Source organism: Pseudorca crassidens, chromosome 1 (assembly GCF_039906515.1).
Source record: "Pseudorca crassidens isolate mPseCra1 chromosome 1, mPseCra1.hap1, whole genome shotgun sequence".
NCBI lineage: Eukaryota > Metazoa > Chordata > Mammalia > Artiodactyla > Delphinidae > Pseudorca > Pseudorca crassidens.
The window spans coordinates 82,661,797-82,678,107 of NC_090296.1; the positions used below are offsets into that span (position 1 = coordinate 82,661,797).

At 45.2% G+C, this 16,311-nt stretch overlaps 1 protein-coding gene across 8 annotated transcripts in view; it reads right to left on the reverse strand.

Annotated features, from left to right (window-relative positions):
* Nucleotides 1-16,311, reverse strand: part of RASGRP1 (RAS guanyl releasing protein 1) — a 309,379-nt gene that overhangs the window by 72,790 nt on the left and 220,278 nt on the right. For 4 of the 8 annotated variants that reach the window (XM_067742489.1, XM_067742537.1, XM_067742469.1 and 1 more), the window contains one exon: nucleotides 9,470-9,654. The exons of 3 other annotated variants lie outside the window; for them this stretch is intronic. In XM_067742489.1, coding sequence (XP_067598590.1) covers nucleotides 9,470-9,545 — 76 coding nt within the window. In that variant the 5' untranslated portion in view covers nucleotides 9,546-9,654. Of the gene's footprint in view, nucleotides 1-9,469; nucleotides 9,655-14,096; nucleotides 14,439-16,311 lie in introns of those variants that run through there. One more of the 8 variants, XM_067742460.1, reaches the window with a different exon arrangement.

Consider the following 16,311-nt stretch of genomic DNA (forward strand, 5'->3'; position numbering starts at 1 on the left):
TATGTGAAGAGATTAGGCCAGAATTATTTTTTTAAAATCAATTTTAGGATGGAATAGCAACTTTGTGTGCTAGCACACCTCTTTATAAATGCTAATACTGATTTTAAGATCATAATTGTTTAAAATGTGAATTATGAAAAGCAAAGAGGTAATTGTAGTCAATCTACCATAAATAAGTTAATATGACTGCAGTACCTAAACACGCATAGAAGAGAATCTAGTATACCCAACTGTGTCGACAGTGCTTATCTTGCTTTTGGTGGTAGAATGGATGAATGCAATTTTCTTCTTTTTGCTAGTCTGTATTTTATAAGCTTTCTATAGTGAACATAAATAATTTAAAAAGTTATTAAAATGTTAGCAATTATACTCCAATAAAGATGTTTAAAAAAAGTTATTAAAATTTAAAAAGTAAGACAGGAGAGCTGAGTTACAATTAGATCTTTGTAAATACAAATATGAGAAGATGGATGTTAGCTGAACTTATTGTGGTAATCATTTCATAATATATTTCAATCAAACCATTATGCTGTACACCTTAAACTTATACAGTGATGTATGTCAATTATGTCTCAAAAAAAAAAACTGGAAAAAAAGTAAGTGTGTGAGCTGAGTTATAGTTAGATCTTTGTAAATACAAGAACTTATAAAGTAGTGGGAATTAAATGAGAATATGTATATAAAAATATTAATATAAACACTGTGCTGTTCATAGTAAATACTCAAAAGGTAACTATTACTAGAAAAAATTTTAAAGTCTACGTACGTGGTATTTTTATGTTATGTACATTTTACCACAATAAAAAAGTCTATGTAAGTACAATATAGATTCAGTCTATACTAATAATTTAGGGAAAAAATCTATTTAAATCTGGTTGGACTTTTAAGTCTTCACCCTAAGGATACTGGCTCTTCTAATAATCAAAAGTACTTGCTTTAAAAAAAGACAAATTCCCAAAGGACTTACAAGTTCACAGTCAACATCATGATTGAGACCCCATTACGCCTTCTCCCAGACATTTTCAGTCTCAGAAATCATTTCAGGAGTCTGACAGTGAGGGGAAATTGAGGCTCTGAGTTACAAAGTGACAGTCCAAGTGCTCTGCGTTTAAGCCAATGACAACCTCAAAAACAAGACTGAAGGCGTCTTTTTTTTTTTTTTCAGCAAAAACTGTTGACAAAGTTTTTCTGATCATCCACAATAGTGGAATATGGAATTATATCATACAATAGATTTAACAAAACTTTTATTAAAATGACGATGGAATAGTCACAAAGTCTTTGGAATAGGGATTCTTTTTTCAAGTTCAGAGTTAATAAAGGAAAAGATAAAGAAAACATGAAAAATTTAACTATATAAAAATGTAATATTTCATTAATGTCCCCAAAACAACATAAAAACTGAAACGAGAGTGAGGAAAAAAAATGCCTGTAGCAAATGCCAATCAAAGAGTTAACAGGCTTTTTTTTTTTTAACCATAAAAAGCTTTCATAACCTCTAATAATAAAAACATTAAACAAGTGATAAATAGGCAAAGATATGGACAGCTCACAAAGTTAGAAATATAGTTAGCAAACAAACTTATGAAAACACACTCAACAAAAGCTTGGTTTTATGTATCAATAGTGCCTGTTACCAGATAGAGAGAAATGAAGGCAAACGATTAAACAGATGGAATCAGAAACGAAGAGAGACAGCGTATAACGTTAGCATTTATGAAGAACAGAAGTCACAAAATTGAGGTTTAGTTGATCAGAAATAAGGGAAATTTTTAGAGGAGGTAAATTAAAAAAACAAAAACAAAAACACAGAATAACTTCGACTCCAAAATGAGAATCTCTCAGTCTTAAATTTCCACTGTGACATTTTTTTTCTTTTTACTGTTACATAAGTTTCAGGTGTACAACACTATAATTCAATATTTGTATATACACTACACAGTGATCACCCCCAAAACTCTACTTACCATCTGTCACCATACAATTGACCCTCTTCACCCCTTTCACCCACCCCCCCGGCCCCCTTCCCCTCTTGTGACCACAGATCTGACACTTCAAAAAAATTTCTCAACTTCACTGACATGTGACTCCTTATTGGTAAGAGATATGGTTCCTTTTCTTTGAAGAACACATGGGGAGTTGTTTATAAGATACTTAGATGAAAGTAGCAAAACAACGGCAAATAATACTTTCCCCTAAACAGGTAACACAGAGTAAAATTTCCAGTTTTCAGCTTCCCGCCTTTGCCCTTTGCCATGTAAGCATCCTCTGTAGCTGGGGGAAGGTGCTGGTAAAAGCTTAACGATGGCCTCTCCAGGGGTGGGGTCGAGACAAACCCGATTGGTAGTGTTTGCCCATTTCCCTGGAATAAATACTCCCAACACAGGGAACGTCAAGCTCCTGGCGTGACTTTCACGGACCACGGAGCTGGGAAGAGACGCAGCTATCTCCACACCACTATGTGTATATGTATGATACGTATGTGCTATACGTGTATAGCATATCACTATATAGCATCTGTACCATACAGACACAGTGGCCATCTCAAGAAGATGGATGACAGTAAAATGTGGTAATACACTAGGAAATGATGAGTTTTGAGGGTTTTTTATTTTTAATATAACTGTAAGTTTATATAATTTAATTTTTATTGATGCCTGTATTTAGCAATTGGCCTGCTAAACTCCTGATAACGTAACAACCTGCTCTCACAGAGTAAGACTTTCAAGATTGTGACAGCATCCCGTCAAGTGTGGTGCCCTGTGCATCTGCGTAGGACGTGCGTAGCTGACCCTGCTTCTTCTCTCGCTCTTTCCCTGCTGTCTTCCTCATAACTGCTCTAGGACAACCCCAACTAGCTGGTAGCCCAAACTACCTGCAGACCAAGGCACCAAGTCCAGCAGCTGTCACAGCTCCAGGCAGAAGCAGGCAGGTCCTACCAACAGGAGGTGGGCCAGGGGTGGGTCTGCACTTCAGATAACCTTCCCTGGTGGTCTCACTGCCAACCACAGCCAACAAGCGAACACACCATTTTTGCTTTCACGTTATTTCCTAATGTGTTTCCATCACGGACTTAACAACTGTCATGTCAATATAGGGCCTTAAAAAGTCTGCTGCAAAAGCAGCACTTTTGAAGAAGTGCTCAGAGGAGCACCTCTCCAGTTCCCTCAGCTAAGCCACTACTTCTGGGTCTCTGACCCACGGGGAACTGGCATACACTAGGGAGCCAGGTCCCCAGCATCACACGAAACGGGTCTGAGTGTGGCTTAAAGGTGGAAATGTGCATTGGGAATGCTGCCTTTGAGTGCAAGGAACCAAATCATAGTAATAATAGACCACCACTTTCCGTTTATTTCCACGGCCAAAAGACTGACAGGCGGGAAGTTTTCAAAAGAGTTCCTGCATTTGAAAAGGGATAGAAATACAGGAAAATCTGGGCTTCCCTGGTGGCGCAGTGGTTGAGAGTCCGCCTGCCGATGCAGGGGACACGGTCTGTGAAGATCCCACATGCCGCGGAGCGGCTGGGCCCGTGAGCCATGGCCGCTGAGCCTGCGCGTCCAGAGCCTGTGCTACACAATGGGAGAGGCCACAACAGTGAGAGGCCCGCGTACCGCAAAAAAAAAAAAAAAAAAAAATACAGGAAAATCTGACAGCAGTGGGACCAGAGTTGCAAACCTGCTCAAAGGCAGGCCTCTCTCTAGTTAGATCTGGACTGATTGCTTTAGAGATGGCCAGGACCCTGGCTTCGCCTCATGATTGTCTAGTTCATATAGTTGAAAACCTATTTGCTCTATCGTTTTTCAAAGGATTTGTATTCTTTAAGTTTTCCGTGTTTCCCTAGAAAGCCTGAGAAAATGCTCTGGGATGTCCAAGAAGCAAGTGTGCTATAGGATGGTATTTCTCAAAATCAGTTTGTGGGGTCACCTCCTTCAAAACCACGACTGAATGAAAAGCTCTGGAGTTGACCCTCAGGAACCTGAAAGTTGAACACACCCCACAATGATGACTATTCATGCTGAAGCTGGAGAACCTCTGGTAGAGTGGAGAGAACAGGAGTGTCAGAGTTCAGATCTCAGCGGTTCTCCCACTAATGAGTTTGGTTACTTTCCACAGGTTACTAACATTCCTGAGCTTCAATTACCTGTTAATTAAAAGAGCAAAATAATATCCACCTCACAGAGTTGTTGTGAAGATGAATGGGGCCAATTCAGGTAAAGGCCCAGCCCGCCAGGCCTAAGAAAGGAGGAGATGGGAAATTCCCTCTAGTCACTGTACCTCACACCTGGAGAGGGCAGACATGCCAGCCTATCACAGATGCAGCAAGGAGGCTCCTTGCCAATATACAGCATCCCAGTCAGAGAGTACGAATTCACTCCAGAGGGCTAAGAACAGCCATGCCCGGGAGCTGCTCTGATGCCCAGGGGCCTCAGGACGTGGGTGCCCAAAGGACCATACTATACATATGATATCTTGCAACCGTGACTCCCAGAGATGGGAGATGCCACTGAGGAGGCTGCTGGGACAGCTGTGGTCTTCTTTCCAAAGAGCCTGTCTTCACAATGGCCAGCTTTCCTGTCCCTACACTTGGCTTTGTTCCTTGGAGTTGCTGGTTCCTGGGTCCGACCACCCTCAACATCATGGCCCTTGGCGCCTGGTCTTGTGCTTTTGTTGCCTCTGGGCACTCGGCTTTGGTGCACAGACTAAGTTGCAGAGGGGTGAGGAACACTGAATCTTCCCTCTGCCACGGAGGGAACAACAGTCCCAACGAGTGTGTGTTTGCCTTTTTTGGATCTAACTTTAAAAATAGATGTAGTGTTTTACCCTTAATAAGCTGAGGTCTATACAATGCTTTTAACATCCAACTGCAGGAAATACATCTATTAGTGGTACGGGAAATATACCTATTAGTCTGGAGGTTTCTTTCGTTTGGGAGATACAATGAACACACTAATTTAAATTAATTCAGAATTTGTTTGAGAATTCCAAGCAGATATCTGGTATACAGATGGGGGCCAATAAATGTTTCCTACATTGAATGGAGTTTAATTTCTAATCTGGGAGACACCAGGCCTGCAGACTGTGGGCACAGAGTGCAGACTTGTCCTGTGGGGCATGCAGGTCCCCCCGAGTGAAGGGAGCTTGCCCTAGGAGAAGGACCTAAGCATGGCCCAGCTCAGCTTTCCAGAGGCTTCTGGGAGCGTGTTTTCTCTTTAGACTGGGCTGGGGGGCTGGGGGCATGAGGCAAGTTGTTTCAGTTCTCACAGGCTCCACTTATCGTCTCCTCTGTCCATAGAGACACTAATACCTGCCCTATTTCAGAGTTGTTTTGAGTTTCATAGAAAATGGATACATATAGCCCTCCAAGGAAGAAATAAACAACACACCGTAAATAAGACACTAGCTAAGCTGCGTTTCCTTTCTCGCTGTCGGGTAAGACAAAGATGTGGAGTTTCTTCCCACACTCGACCTGGGAGCAGGAGAGTTGCGTGCTGAGGGTCCCTTGCTGGGACATGTCTGCAGTTTACTTTCTGAGGCTGTCAGAAGTTGTCTTGCATTCAGAGGGGGCCAGAATTGGGACATCTGAAGCCTTCCATTCGGCCCTCGAAGCTGGCAGCCCTCTTACAAAGTGAACACGTTATAAAAAGCCCGGATGATCTCATAGGTCTTTCCTACCTCTGAAACAGATGGTGTGATTCACACACATTTGACATCAACGTACCCGTGTTGTGATGATTTGCCTCATTATGCTCAGTGGAAGAGTGGATTAATGAGCAATGATATGGTGACAATGTAAAGCATGACCTCTGATTAAAACAGAAGGTGCGAGTGGGTTGTTTCATGGTGAAAGCAACACACTATGACTCAAGGCTCTGAATTTCTAATCAGAGATCTGTAACCTTGTATGTGGCGTCGGGAGGCTTGCTACAGGCCTTAATTTGTACGTGCCGGCCACCCATGCCTAACAGCCTTGTAATAAGTCCTTCCTCTGAAATGAATGGTTAATAATACTAAAGAGAGAGCCATCGGTAAAGACTGCCAAATGCCCAGGATGCCTTAGACAGTAGTCAGACTATTAGCTGGAGCTGCTAGAAAAATGCAAATCCCACACTGCTTTTGCCCTTCCGGTCAACCATCTACCCAGGCCAGTGCTATCCCATGGACTTTCTGCAAAGAAGGGAGTATTTTCTACTTACTCTGTCCAGCAGCAGGTACCACTTGTGGCTATTGAGCACTTGAACTATGGCTGGTGAAGCTTAGGAACTAAATTTTACATTTCATTTAATTTTAATTAAGCAAAATGTCTACATAAATAGCCACAGGTGGGTAGTGGCTGCCATACTGGTCAGCACAGCTGTAGCCAGTTCAAACCTCTTCAAGGCATCTGCATCAAGGTGAGGTTGAGACAGTAGTAAAAAGTAGATGGACTAATTAGTCAGTCTTTGTGTTCAAAAGAGGTTTTATTTCTCCCTTTTTTTTTTTCAAGTTGTTGGGAGGAGTGGCTGAAACCTGAGTCTGAAGGGAGAGATGACCCCCCCGCACCACTCCCCCTGATAAAAAAAACTTTCCCCACACTTTGGTAGTGCTATTTCCCTCGCTTTCCATGGGTATTCAAATGAGAAGACTTCTAAACTCATGAGCAAAGAACTAAGCTCGATTGTTTTACTCTAAAGCAAAAACTCTTCTTTACGAACCAGAGAAAATAACCAGTAAGGTAAGTTTCAAGAGAAGCATCAGCCTCGCGTTACTGTTCTCGGATCACGTCTGAGGAAACCTCCAGAAGCACAAGCAATGTCCTACCGTGGATAGCTGCCTGTCACGATCCAGCTTTGGCTCCCCGGCCCCCAGCTCTAGCTCCACACCCCTGCCCCACTAGACACGTCCACTGATTCGCAGACAATTCGCAGACAAAAGGGTCATCTCCCATTCCCTCCAGACATAGGGTGTCTTTTCTTTTTTGCCTCTTTCATGTAAATTCTGTGGCAGGAAACCCTGCAGGACCTCAGGTGCAAACCCTTGGCTCTGATGGCTCCTTGCTGCCTTCTGGCAGCATTCCCACGCCCTGCACGAGAGGGGTTTGAACAGACCGCGGCTGCTCTCCCTAGTCTACGCCCTCACCTTTGGTGTGAACTCGCTCAGAGTCTACATGGTTTAAAGAATTTATTCTTCCTGCACACCTTACCTTAACATTGCCCTGGCTTTGGTACATTTTTTCTTTCCCCGAACGGTGCATTCCTCAGGTATTCTAAGCTTGAATAATGGAATAGAGGTTCGGTCACTGTAATTCTCTCGTGCAATGCCCAGCCAAGTGTCAGATGCAATTAGGGGCTTAATTAGGGGCTACTGAGACTTCATGATAATGGATAAAAGACTGTTAGACTCAATGGCTTTTTTTTAAAGATAGCTTTGGGATTTTGAGGTACTTTTCAGTTCAACATAATTCAGGAAACAGTATCTTTAGCCCTGCTAGGATTCACTGAGGGGAGTGGGTCAGGCTTGGTCATTTTTTATTTCGCAGGACCTCAGAATCGGTCATGTATTTTTCAGGTTGAGGTCATGATGATTTGAAGGTTAGGGCAACAGCCTTGAACTGAGTGGGCAGCTAAATGACTAGCAGGGGAGGAAGAAAGATGGCATGATAAAACTATTGTTGGACCTCGTTTTCTCAACAGTGAAATGGAAAGAGAATAAAAATGCTTATTCATGAAATAGTCACAGTGCCCTGCTAAAGACCAGTAAATAAGACTATCACGGCTGTATGAGGAACTTTGCAGCTTATCAAGTCGGGAACCAGGTGAAAGTAAAGTGCATAATGAATAATGGCTCCTTACAGCCATGCTTCCACCCATCCCCCCATCTTCTAGCTTATCTCCTTGCATGGATATTTTCCACAGAGATTATTTTGAAATAGAAAACCATTCATTCTGCTCCCAAATTCATCCCAGCTGAAAGACTAAAGTGTAACTAAATAGAAATTTAATTAAAATTTAATGCTAAACTAGTAAAAATACTCCCTCTTTTCCAAGTTAAAAAAAATCGATAATAAACAAGAAAGCAGTGATTCTCAAAGTGAGGTTCTCGGAGCAGCTGCAGCAGCATCACCCGGGAAAATGACAGAAATGTAAATTCTCGGGCCCTACCCCAGACCTGCTAGAGCAGCCAGCCTGCGGGTGGGGCCCAGCAATCTGTTTTACAAAAAACCTCTGTGTGATTTCGCAGAACATTTGAGAACCGCTGCTTTAAACCAAATGGTGGAATCACCAAAACTATTCTTTTTTTTTTAACATCTTTATTGGAGTATAATTGTTTTACAGTGGTGTGTTAACTTCTGCTGTATAACAAAGTGAATCAGCTATACATATACATATATCCCCCCAAAAACTATTCAATGTTTTGCTAAATTGTACTAAATGAGAATCTCCAAAATGTCAGTTTTTTCTGAATTCTACAAATAAGGTTTGACTGAGCACTAAACAGGTCCAGCCAATGAATAATCCCTAGCTCTGAGCTCTAACAGCCCGGCATGTTGTGCTACCTGGGATCTGACCAAGCCTCCCCTATACTCCCTGGGAGGCACCAGGGCAGGGCCGGCTGGTGGTGCTTCTGTGCTGAGACACACATGCTCATCTGCTTCCGGTGGGAGATGGAGGGGTTTCTAAAGGGGCAAGGAGGGGGACCGGTGATATTGAAACTTTATGAATCTTCCATCATTTCTTTTTGGGAACGGGAACAAACACTTAGTACTTTTCAATCACTACTTCACATATAACAATCAAAAGAAAGACAGTGCCTACAAAATTTTAAAAAAAAAAGGGCATCTTTGTTGATAATTGCTTGTCAGCTGCGCTAAGTTGCTCATCCCTCACTGTGAGTACGGGTGATGACAGAGTGCACGCCTAGATAACTCCCTGCCCCTGTGTCTGTCTGCTCATTTTATAGATCCTCAATCCTCAATCACACTGCTCATTTGCCAGTACCTTTCAGGCACAGACATCTGGCTTTGCCTGGTCCTTTCCTATTGCTCCACAACCCACCCTCAAGATTGTGAGGGGAATTATTAAGACTTTATTTTCCAAATGATCCAAAGGCTTTCGAATTTGTATTTGATAACAGCGTTTGCTCACGTAACCTAGTCTTCGTGTGCCCCAAGAACACAAGGACAGAAAAGCACCAGATGTACCACTGCATTTTATCATATTTTTCATCACAAGAAAAACCTCCATCGTGAGAAAATTGGAAATGCAAACTCTCCTCAGTAACTTTTATTGCTTTAAATCGCGCTTCTCATCACGACCTATTACACCCACATAGTCATGTGCCATAGGCACTGCACAGTCTCCAACATTTCAAAGGCTCAAGAGCTATTTTTAAACCCCAAATGCAATCTAGGTTGCTATTCTATAACGCACTTTTTAAGGAAGAACAAAGTAAGAGAGCGATTTTTATGCATGTGGGCAGTTCGCCAACTCACCGAAAGATTGAACACAGCTGTCGATGAGATCGTCCAGGCTGGCTCCTTTGGCTAAATGTCCCAGAGACACCATCATTCGGAACTGGGTGATCTGGGCCAGGCTGGGATGGGAGGGGAGGGGGCTGCTGGAGGGCTTCCCCTCTAGTCTTGCTTTAGGGGCTGCTCTGCAGCCATGAGAAGGTTTCCTGGGGAAAGAGAAAAGGCAGGGAGAGTAGAGCAGCCAGAGGACGACCACACTGACAGCTCTGCGCTCTGCAGGCAGATTGAAGAGGAAAGGAGTAGAGATACGACAATTAATCCCGGGAGTTGGGCTGATAAGATATACCCCTCCCACTTGGTAAGGGCACCAAACGGACTGGTTAGCTGTTAAAGAGACATCTCTCACACTAATAGCAAGGTGAGACTTCAGGCTGCAAACAGGGCTCCTCAGCCTGGGGTTAGGATTGCTTTGGCCTGCTTTCTCCAGCTCCTGAAAGGAAGAGGCAGACGCAAGACTATTCTTGGCAGTTTTTAGCTCCTAGCAATACATTTTTATTTTAGCCCTGAGACCACTGACTTGGGTCTTAAGAATTATTTAAGTTTGGTCTCATCTTCAGCTAAATTCATTCGTCTTGAGCAACATCAGAGTTACTGTAGAAAGTCAGGTGGCCTCAGAAACATCTTTAAGGATTTTGGGGGAGAAGGCAAAGACCGAGGACCCGTGTGCAGGGGGTGAGGGTTATGGCGGTGGTGTTTAGATGTTAATCTAGCCCTTTTTCACAAATCTTGGTTGGTTCTAAGATTCTGTTTTTCATTACTGATAATCATTCTGAGTCATTTTTATCATTAAACATTATTCTATCAAGTCCTTACTGATTATGAGAGCTTTATTCCAGAAGTGAATACAAAAAGACAAGTCTGAATCTGGAAGTAGCTTTAGAGCCCAAGAGGTCACCTTCCTCCACTTTCACTTAGCTTTATCTTTGGTCATGACCTCAACAGTATAAGTCAAGTTGTTTGCAAAATGATATCAGTAGGTTAATTAAGCATTTTATTTTTCCTTCCATTAAAAAAATAAACATAACATACAGAGACATATCTATCATCTTTGTTGCTGATAACTCCTTTGAGTATATTCTCCTCTCCTTACTGTGGCTTTGGCTATTTCATGTTTATTACCAAAGAGGAGATGAAGAAAAGAAATATATCGGAGATCCATAACTTTAACTAACCACTATATATTTGATAAACACATGATGGCATTAATTAATCAATAAGTACTTAGCCTATGAGCAACACATGTGTGATAGGCCAGAGAGGACCAGTGAGATGGTCTGTGAAAGTACTTTGCAAACTGTAAAACATACTCATTATGTGTTAGTTGTTGTAGTATGAAGGTGATCTGGAAGTTCCTTAATACAAAAATCTAGTTGGAGAATCAGAACCAGACCAAGAAAAGATAACTCTATAAATCTTAAATAACTGTCCTGTGAGTGTCAAGGGCAAAAAGTGTGATGTTCTCAGAGGAGGGAAAACCAGTTCTAGGTGGAGTGTTGAGGAAAGCTTCTTGATAAGATGTAACCTCACCCAGAAGGGACTGAAGAAGTACTCAGATCAAAATAAAATGCTGGGGCACACATGGATTTTGGGAAACCACCCTGTTAAAAAGACAGTGGGACCACTCAGTACAAAGCCAGACTCGTGAAGGGAACACACTGACCTTCGAGTTCCCTTTCAAAGGAGCTCCAGAATGCTGGTCTGGCATTGGCTGCTGCCACCTGTTCCAACCTAGGATGGGCTCAGTGAAATCCAATCAGAAACTGGCGCTTGGGAATCTGCTAACCCAAGGCAGTGATTTCTGAAAGATCAGGTTGGTGTTACAGGACTTGATCAAGTTTCTGGTCATTACTGATTTTTACCCAGGCCCTGTGATAGCCCCAAGATCAGATCAGCATCTGAAAATGAAAGAAAATAATGGCCACTCTGAATTGAGTACCTTTGATAGGGCAGGCTCTGGGCTGGGGATTTACATGGTCTTCAAAGCTTACAGCCCAGAGAGATGTTATCTCCATTTCACGATGCTGAAACTGAGTCTAAAAGAGGCTGAATGACATAGACAAGGTTGTAGAACTCATATGTACTTGATCTGGGATTTGTACTTGGCACCTCTCTGGTTTGGTTTAATAAATATTTACTGTGCCTGGGACTATGCACCTTTCACTACATCAGAATTAGCAAGAGGAACTGAAAGGTTCAATTCAACTTAAGACAAAAGTAAAAACCTCCAAAAGCATAGCTGATAACATAAAGGCTGAATCTTGGGTCCTACTTCTTTTTCAGGTCCCCCAAAGTCCTCAGACCCCAGAGCTGGATGGCCCCTCCATGGTCATTCTCCAAGCCCTTCACCCATACATGTGGGGGTCTGGGCTCGGAAGGGCAATGTGACTGGGCACCAGTGCAGAGCCAGGCAGAAGCCAAGCCTCCTGTGTCCATGCCATGCTCCCTTCCCTCTGCAGAAGCAGTGATGTCTCTCTAAACCTGGCACTTGTTGTGCAGTGTTGGGATAAGTCAGCTTTTGGCCTTAGCTGCTGCCTCTTCACCATTAAGACCTCTACCCAAGGCAGACTTGGGAAAGATGAAAACAAAGTCCTTCTTGTTAGAAGCCTCTTTTTCTCTTAGGCCTTCCATATTACTTCTCCTTAGCCCCAAGAGAAGAGGCCACGGCAACTGGAGGCTGTCTCCACACACAGCTCTTCCCACTGGGGCCGGGATGTGGGTGTCTACCTCTGTCTCTCATCTGGCCAGTCCAGGAAAAATTCTATTTTCTCCCTCAGTTGGTAGCATCAACAATTCAGGACTCCAAAAACTGCCCTGGCTCTAATTCTGGCAATGTTTCCTAGTGTCACCTGTAGGGGAAACTACTTTGGTGCAGAAGGTGATTCTCAGAGGTAGATGCTTTTTATCAGAACTAGGAGGGACTGGTACAATACAAGCAGAAAGAATGAACTTGAAGGGAGTATTTAGGGGACGGGGAAGGGAGGGTGAGATGCAGTCGGGGGGAGGCCGCTGAGACTCAGAGGGCTTGGGCAGGAGAAACCAGGGAGAAGAGAAACTGCTAAAACCCAAATGGCATCCTGAGAGGTCCGGAAGATGGGGGTTATGTGCACCATAAACTAGGAAACTGGGCAATTTTGCTGTGAAAGTCTCTTGACTGACTGCTACGTGACAAACCTTCAAAGTGTTCTCTTCTGGTGAAATGGCTATAGATAAGGATTTATAAAATGCTTTATTTTAGACATAGAATGCATTCGCCTCTAAGTCTGCAAAGGCATATGTATTTTTAAAGGAAAGTAGGCAAATGTCTCCTCACCAGCTCCCTCAAGTATTAAGAAAAAAAAAAGAAAGAAAAAAAAAGCGCCCTAGAGAAACAACTTGAAAGTGTTTCCTGAGGCTAAAACTGGCTAAGGCCCCATCCAGTTTGCCGAAGGAGACTGTCAAAACTCTTAAGTGGTTCAGGTGCAATCCATTCCAGCCTCAGGTATCTCAGTGGGGGTCACAATTTCGGGTTGAACTTTTCATGAAATTCAGCCCAGAAGAGTAAGGGATGAAATGGACAAGGAGAACGAACGGAAGCTTCCACAACTTTCTTTGCAGTGGAAGATGGCTTTGATTGACTTCTAGTGAGGATTTCTTCCAGTCCTGTCCTCTCCCCATTCCCATAATACAGACTCAGTTGAATGTACTTAAGCTCCTCCTCTCAGTCCGGTGCAAGGCAAAGCGCTGGACCTTCACGGTGCAGGACGGGGTGGGGGAGGGCATAAAGGACCAAGAACTTTTAGATCCGTAAAGTCCAGCAGGGCAACACTTCCTGCCTCGACTGGGCACGGCCAGGAGCAACAGAGTCTGCATGGATGGAGGTGGAAAGAGCACAGCTTTCCCGGCCCTATGCTGAGCCCAGGCTGTCGCCAGGCAGTTGTCTAGTTCTGGCCCTTTGGGGGACAAACTCAAAGTTGCCCGGCCCCTCCAGGCCTCCTTCTCCTGCCAATAGCTTTTTCACTCACGGTCACTTTTCCTTCATCTTCTGTCACCCCCAAGACACTCCTAAAACATGTCTCTAGGATCACGGTGGGTGGAGGGGAGTGCAGGTTTCCACCCAGGTGGTTATGTGGCTCACTGACCCCTGTGCACTCCTGGCAAAGGCAGTTAGTGGGCCTTCTGGGGCCGGCCCCACGTCCGCAGGGCAGGACGGGCCGCCAGGTGGCGCTGCAGGAGCTGCGGCAGATGCAGGGGGCGCGTAAAGTCCGTGAGTGGGAGTTTCAGGGGCCCGGCGCCGGGGGACCAGGTCGCTAAGCGCGATTCCGGGGCTCGCCGGGCCAACTCTGGCCGCGCGTCCGCACAACCCGGCTCCCTCCCCAGTCCATCGGGCGAGACGCGCAGGGCGCTCCGGGTTCGTCCGTCCCTCGAGCGCGTCTCCCCCGACTTCGGCCGAGACCCCGACCGGCTGCCGCCGTCCGCACCCCGGGCCCGCAACTTCCCGGAGGAGGCAGCGCCGTGCTGGCCCCCACCCCACTTCCCATCCCGGCGAGGTCCTGGGGCCGCGCGCGCTGTGGCCCCCGCCCCAAGAAAGGAAACGGGCGCCCCTACTCACCGCGGAGCTTCTCTCGCTTTGCCCAGGGTGCCCATGGCCGCGGCCGCGCTCCAGGAGCCACCTCACCCAGCGCGGCGGGACAGGCTCGGCGGGGTGCGGCGCATCGCCACCACCCCCTGCCGGGCCCCTCCGCCCCGGCCTCCTCTCCCAGGACGCCCGACCGCGGCGAACCCGCAGGCACAAACTTTGTGTGAGCGCGCCCCTCGTCCTCCTCCTTGCGCGCGCGCGCGCACACACGCCCGCTCCAACCACCTGACAAGCGCTGATGTTATCGCCGAGGAAATGTGTGGCGCTGTTCAGCTCTTCCCCGAAAACTGCCCCCATTACTCGGTAGTCCCCGGAGGCCTGCGCCTTCCTCCAATCTCGCCTTTTACCCCTGGCGGCTGCTTCTCCCGGCCCGAGGCTGAAGTCGGAAGCGGAGCTGGAAGGGCGGGGAGGCTCCAGGTGCCCTCGACATCACCAAACCAGCGCCAGGAGAGGGGTTGGGAGCCGGGGGAAACCGGCTTCACCTGGTGGCTCTCGGGGCAACGCCCCCTCCCCTGCCCCCACCTTCCAGAATTTCAGTCCAGTTTCCCGAAGACCCCTCGTCCCCTCGCAGGCCTCTCTGGTATATATCAGAGCGTAGAGTTGGGGGTGGGGTAAAGAACGAATACACGGTTGTGGGTCCGCCTTAGCCTGTGCCTTTGGGTGTCTTCTTGGTAGCAATTAACAAGACTGGTCTGGAGATACGTGCTCGGCACCCTGCGGGAGGCAGCGAGTGTGCAGGTGCGCTGCAGGTCAGGCGGGACCCAGCTGCCTGGCGTCTGTGGATATGGCAGAGAGGGGGTCAGGGCTGGGGAGGACTTTCTGACGGCAGATCTGGTCGGAAATGGCTGCCTACCCCTGCTTGCCGAAAAGATAGTGATGACAGCAATAGCTAATGTTGACTAAGTGCCTTGTGCTAAGTGCTTTCTGTACGTTCCTCATGTACGCCGTCTCCCCCAAATACGAAGAGGTCACTGTTTTAAAGATGAAAAAAACGAAGGGTTAGAGAATAATATGCTTCCCATCACACAACTAGTATACAACAGAGAGAACCACGACCTGGGCTGAGATCCGGCTGACTCCCTGTAATCGCTGTGGGGTTGTCCTAATAACATACCCATTATCAGTGTCACATGCCCTAACTCTAGTCACATTAATAAGTCCCTTCCCAGCCATAATGTTCTGGACCTTAAAGCCTCATATGTATGTGCCACCTTATCCTAAACCCAACAAATAGTTCAAGATAGCTTACAAAGATGTGTAACTCACAAAAAGAAGTGTATGAAATGAAATGAAAAGTGAAAAATAAAGTACATGAAATGGAGCCAGAAATGAATTTTTTTATTAATGCATCCCATGGAGTCCAAAACACTTGCTACAAGTGGGACCAAAGATTTGTCTCCTGGATTTCTAGCAGTCATGTTCAAAAGGGAAGCCTTGTCTAAAATTCAATCTCTGTCACATGCAAGACAAAAAAAAAAAATTGCTCAAGAGAAGATCAACTCTTTTGATCCTGAGCAGTAAGAAATTTCTCCAGAGAATCCTCATGAACATTGTGTAATAGAACCAAGTCCTCAGTCACAGCCATACACACAGAAGGAACATTTGGATATTTAATAAATATTAAATTATGACACTCTTCCAGAATTACACTGTATATGCATATGTATACATGCCAAATGGATAAACACGTACCTTTATATAAATGCATAAATATATGTAAATGTGTTTAGATAGATAGGCTACTGGGTGTATACACACACTACTGAACACAGTTGCAGGCAGTTGTATGCAGCTATACACCTGCAGTTCATTATGTAATAAGTACAGAAATGATTAGCTATTAGTTCATTCAAGAAACAAGTCTTGTGAGTCTTGCTGAGTTTTCTAAAGAAAGAGGCCTGCTTCTACCTAGGAGGCTGCTTCTGCTCGGGCTTCCTGAGAGCTCTGCATTCCACTTGCACCTGATTGGGTTTCTGGGCCCAGCTGAGCTCTTTGAAGAGGCTTTCTGGCTGTTCCTACTTGAGCAACTTGTCTTTTCCAAACACCTAAAAAATTAGAAGTTAGCTCCATCTCTTTCTTCATCTTCTGCCATGTGGTTAGTCTCCATGGTGCTGAGACACCTCTGACCTCAGGAACAAAGTGCTCCTTCTTTTCTCTTGTTCTCTTATCCTCTTTTCTGCTTCTCCAA